The sequence below is a fragment of the Acanthisitta chloris genome, unplaced genomic scaffold (genome assembly GCF_000695815.1).
Source record: "Acanthisitta chloris isolate BGI_N310 unplaced genomic scaffold, ASM69581v1 scaffold19287, whole genome shotgun sequence".
Lineage (NCBI taxonomy): Eukaryota > Metazoa > Chordata > Aves > Passeriformes > Acanthisittidae > Acanthisitta > Acanthisitta chloris.
Window position 1 is genome coordinate 1,174 of NW_008682249.1, and position 5,241 is coordinate 6,414.

At 53.1% G+C, this 5,241-nt stretch overlaps 1 protein-coding gene across 1 annotated transcript; it reads right to left on the reverse strand.

Moving 5' to 3' along the window:
* Window positions 1-1,970: 1,970 nt before the first annotated feature.
* On the reverse strand, window positions 1,971-3,092 carry PAIP2B (poly(A) binding protein interacting protein 2B). Its single transcript, XM_009078462.1, has 3 exons — window positions 2,946-3,092; window positions 2,595-2,771; window positions 1,971-2,027 (listed from the first exon to the last, which is right to left on the reverse strand). Exons 1-3 carry the CDS (start codon window positions 3,090-3,092, stop codon window positions 1,971-1,973), a joined length of 381 nt encoding a protein of 126 aa, XP_009076710.1.
* Between the last annotated feature and the right edge of the window lie 2,149 nt (window positions 3,093-5,241).

Genomic DNA, 5,241 nt, shown 5'->3' on the forward strand with positions numbered 1-5,241 from the left:
GAGTTCCTGCTTTCCCTGGATATGGATTTCTGACCCTGGGAGGCTCCTGTGTTCCCTGGACAGGGATTCTGGACCCCAGGGAGCTCCTGCTTTCCCTGGATTTCTGACCTGGAAAGCTCCCACTTTCCCTGGATATGAGTTTCCAAACTCAAGGAGCTTCTGCTTTCCCTGCATAGGGATTTCTGACCTGGAGAAGCTCCTGTATTCCCTGCATAGGGATTTCTGACCTGGAAAAGCTCCTGATTTCTCATAGATTTCTGACCTGGGAAGCTCCTGCTTTCCCTAGGTGTGGATTTCCAACCCCAGGAAGCTCCTGCTTCCTTTGGATAGGGATTTCTGACCTGGAAAGCTCCTGATTTCTCATGGATTTCTGACCTGGGAAGCTCCCACGTTTCCTGCATAGGGATTTCTGACCCCAAGCAGCTCCCACTTTCCCTGGATATGGGTTTCTGACCTGGAGAAACTACTGATTTCTCAAGGATTTCCAACCTCAGGAAGCTCCTGCTTTCCCTGCATAGGGATGTCTGACCCTGGGAAGCTTCTGCTTTCCCTGGATATGAATTTATGGCTCCAAGGAGCTCCCACATTTGCTGAATAAAGATTTCTGATCGGGAAAGTTCCCCCTTTCCCTAGATATGGGTTTCTGACCCTGGGAAGCTTGTGTTTTCCATGGATAGGGATTTCTGGCCCCAAAAAGCTCCTGCTTTCTTTGTATAGGGATTTCTGACCTGGGAGCTCCCATTTCCCACGGATAGAGATTTCTGACCTAGAGGTACTCCAGCTTTCCCTGGATGTGGATTTCCTACCCTGAGGAGTTCCTATTTCCTCTGGGTAGGGATTTCTGACCTGGAGAAGCTCCTGTGTTCCCTGGACAAGGATTCTCAACCCCAAAGGAGCTCTTGCTTTCTCTGGATAGGCATTTCTGACCTGGAAAGCTCCTGATTTCTCATGGACTTCTAACTCTGGGAAGCTCCCACTTTCCCTGGACAGGGATTTATGACCCCAGTTAGCTCCTGCTTTCCCTGGATAGGGATCTGAAGCTCCCGTGGATGTGGAAGAAGCTTCCCAGGTGCCAATTCCCCTAAGGGAGACATGGATCCTCTACCCAGAGCCCCTCAAGAGGTTTTGCCTTAAGGCCATTCCCCACTAAATCCCTGGGAAAGGGATCAGCACCAGGGTATTCCCCAAAACATCCTTCCTGGGGGATTCTGGGGGCTCATCCCAACACTGGATCCCTCTCTTCTCCCAGGAAAGCTGCTCCACACCTCCTCTCTGCTCTTCCCTCTGCCAGGAACAGCCTCTGTTCAGCTTCCCTTGGATTCATTCCCATGAGGAATTAGGAGGCTGAGCCTGGAGGAGCTCAGGAGTTGGGCAGGGAATTCCTTCAGAAGCAATTTGGGTGGAAAAATCCCTCCTGAGGGGGGTTTGTACCCTCCTAAGCACTTCCAGAACCTCTGAGGCAGACAAGATCCTCCCTGGGAGCAAGTGCTCAGCTTCCATCATGGATCCAGGGCAGGAATTTCAGGATCAGAACTTGAAATCTCATTGAAGGGAATCAGAGAAAGGCAGAGCAGCTCCAGCCCAGGTTGGAGCATTCCTAAAAATCCAACTGCAATGAGAAAATATCATTTTCCTATGGTTTTCCCATGGTTTTTCATGACCTTTCCACTAGCAGAGTGCAAGCACACCCAGGAATGAGCTTCTGGAGCAGAGGGAATGCTGGAATCCAGGACAATCCTAAGGGCCACATGTCTCAGGGAGCCAAAAACTGCCCAAAAAGTGGGATTAAAGGATACAAAGTGGTAAAAAAACCCCAGGGAATAGGGAAAAAACAGGTACTTGGAGTGTGAAGCAGATTCCAGCACGGATTCCAGCCGCTCCCACACGGCTCCAGGCCAGCCAGGGATGTCTCTCCTGGCCCTGGCATTGTCCCACAGGGAAAATGTCTCTCTCCAAGCTTGTCCTGAAGGTCAGTACTTCACTCCAGGCACAAATTCCTTGGCATCAGGATTCAAGTTGCTTTTGCTCTAGAAGAGAAGAGAGAAAAGGGTTCAGGAGTGAGGCAAATGTTGGGATAACCCAGCAAGGAGCATCCCAAAGGTGCTCCATCCTGCCATCCCAAGGGTCTTCCAGCCCTGATGCTCCATCCTTGGGATGCCAGGATGAAGCACCCAAGGATCTCCCAGCCCTGGTGCTCCATCCTGGCATCCCAAGGACCCCCCAGTCCGGGAGGAATTCATTCCCAATATCCCATCTATCTCCATGCTCTGGCAGAGTGAAGTCATTCCTCCTTGTCCTGTCCCTCCAATCCTTGTCCCAAGTCCCTCTGCAGCTCTCTTGGAGCCCCTTTAGGCACTGGAAGGGGCTCTAATGTCTCCCTGGAGTTTCTCTTCTCCAGGCTGGACATTCCCAGCTCTCCCAGCCTGGAGAGAAGCTCCAGAACCATGGAATCACAGATGGTTTGGGTTGGAAAGACCTTAAATCTCACCCAGCCTCACCCAGGGACACCTTCCCCCAGCCCAGGTGGCTCCAAGCCCCATCCAACCTGTCCCAAGACACTCCCAGGGATGGGACATGTCCCTCAGGGCCCTCACCAGGATGTCCTCAGAGCTGTGGGTGTCTCCCACCGAGAGCCCATGGAGCTGCTGCTGGAGCTGTCCCATCCCCTGGGGCAGGTCACGGGAGGGAATGAACCAATCCTGGTCCTCCTCCTCCAGCATCTCCTGGAAGCAGCGGTCGAGGAATTCCTGTTCCTGCAGCTCCTCCTCCACCTGCACAAAGACGTGGTTAGTCATGGGAATGACATCCTGGTGTCCTCCCTGTCCTCCAGCCACATGTCCCTATGGACATATGGAGCCAGGAACCATCCCCAGGCCTCACCTGCCTGTTCTCCATCCACTTGTCCCTATGGACACACAGAGCCAGGAACCATCCCCAGGCCTCACCTGCCTGTTGAAGTCCTCCTCGTTCTCCATCCACATGTACTCAGCAAAGGGATTGTTCTCCTTCTCATCGTGCCCATTCACCCCCTGATCCTCCTTGGAGTTGGGACTGGAAGCTGTGGTGCTGCTCAGCTCAGAGCCATTCATCATGATGGACTCTGGAAGAAAAAAAATCTGGGAATGTGGGACCTCCTGGGGCCTCCCATGGTCCCAAATACATGGTAGATCCCAGAGGACACTTGCCACCAGCAACACTCAGCCTTCCAGTGGAGGAATGGTTGGAATGATCATACTGGAGGTGTTTTCCAACCAGAAGCATTCTATAATTCAAGGAATTTAAGATCCTGCTGCTTCCAGGCTATGTTTTTCCATGAAATTCCCAACTCTTCTTCTTGGAAGCAGCACTACAACCCCCTGGAAGTGGCATCCTTTATTTTCTGGGATTCTGAGCCATCAGGAATAGTTTGGACATGTTTCTCTGGGACTAGAGCCAGGGGTGATCCAACCAGCATCTCCTGGAGAAGCCCCTAAAGGGCTCCAAGAGATCTGGAGAGGGACTTGGGACAAGGCACAGAAGGACAGGACACAGGGAATGGCTTCACACTGGAAAAGGGGAGATATGGGTGGGATATTGGAAAAGAATTCCTGGCTGTGAGAGTGGTGAGGCACTGGCACAGGTTGGGAAGAAGGAAATACAGGAGAAGGGAACAGGAGAAGAGACAGGAGAAGAAAGAGGAGAAGGAACAGATAAGAAGGGAACAAGGAGAAGGGAATAAGGAGAAGGAACAGGAGAAGAAAAACAAGAGAAGGAAAACAGGAGAAGGGAATAGAGGAGAAGGGAATACAGGAGGAGCACAGGAGAAGGGAACAGGAAACAGAACAGTAAAAGGAGCAGAAGAGAAGGGAATACAGGAGAAGGGAATAAGGAGAAGGAGCACAGGAGAAGGAAGAGGAGAAGGAGCCCAGGAGCAGGGAATAGGACCAGGACCAGGGCTGTGCCTTGGCTCAGGGCAGGCCCAGCTGGTGCTGCTCTCCCTCCTGCAGCCAAGGCCTGTGCTGAGCAGCATTCCCGGGATCGCTGCCGGAGGGACCATCGGGACACAGCTCCTGTGCTATAAATAGCTCTGGGAATCATTGTGTCGGCACACAGCCTGTGGAGCAGCAGGAAAACCCTCCCAGCAGCTCAGACCTGGGAAAAACAAACCTCCAAGGCCTTCTCTGAGTGTTTTCATGGCTCCTCTCCTTCTCAACTGCCCCTGGGGGCGTTCCAGGCCAGGTTGGACGGGATTTAAGATCCTTCCAACCTAACCTATTCCATGGTTCTGGAGCACCTCTGCTCTGGAGCCATCCTTCTCAACCTGGGGGCGTTCCAGGCCAGGTTGGACGGGATTTAAGATCCTTCCAACCTAACCTATTCCATGGTTCTGGAGCACCTCTGCTCTGGAGCCAGGCTGGGAGAGCTGGGAATGTCCAGCCTGGAGAAGGGAAGCTCCAGGGAGACTTCAGAGCCCCTTCCAATGCCTGAACTGCTCCAAGAGAGCTGCAGAGGGACTTGGGACAAGGAGAGGGACAGGACACAGGGAATAGCTTCCCACTGGAAAAGAGGTGGTTTTGGTGGGATATTGGGAAGGAATTCCTGGGTGTGAGGGTGGTGAGGCACTGGTACAGGTATTCCCAGAGCAGCTGTGGATCCTGGAGAGCCTCAGGACTGTGTGAGCTGTCAGGATCAGGACATGTCCTGTCTGAGCCTGGAAGTAGTTCCAGGAGGAGTTTCTTTGGGCTGAGATTCCTGAGAATTCCCTGGAGTGTGCTCAGGAGCAGTATCAGATGTGTCTGGGAGGATCCATAGGATCTGTGCCTCAGCCAAGGATTGTGGTGGATGTGGATGGAAATAGTGCAGGAAGGGATTATCCCTCAGATATGGGAGGGAACTAGGCCACAGCTCCTCCACAACCGGGAGGACTGGGAATGCGAACTCCAGGTCTGCCAGCAGGGAATGTCACCCCCAGGAACCCAGCAAGCTCCAAAAGGGAATACCAGGAGCATCCAAACTATCCTGGGACACTCCATGTCCCCTCACTGAGCCAGCAGGGAGTGACTTCCCAGCTCGGCTCCAGCCTTAGAGCAGGGAATACACCTCAGGAATGACCCTGCAGCACCAGGATAATGGGAAGGAGAAGCATGGAGGGGGGTAAATAGCCTTGGAAGAGTCGGGGTGGGGGAGGAGTGCAGACTGGGCTTGAGGTGTGGTGGAACAGCTGCTCCCAGTGAGTTCATTCCCAGGGAGATCCAGCTGGGA

Coding starts and splice junctions, on each gene's coding strand:
- PAIP2B (XM_009078462.1), bottom strand. CDS start 3,092: ATGATGAATGGCTCTGAGCTGAGCAGCACCACAGCTTCCAGTCCCAAC. Junction 2,772..2,945: donor AGGAGGACTTCAACAGGCAG/GTGAGGCCTGGG, acceptor GTCTTTGTGCAG/GTGGAGGAGGAGCTGCAGGA. Junction 2,028..2,594: donor ACAGCTCTGAGGACATCCTG/GTGAGGGCCCTG, acceptor CTTCTCTTCTAG/AGCAAAAGCAACTTGAATCC.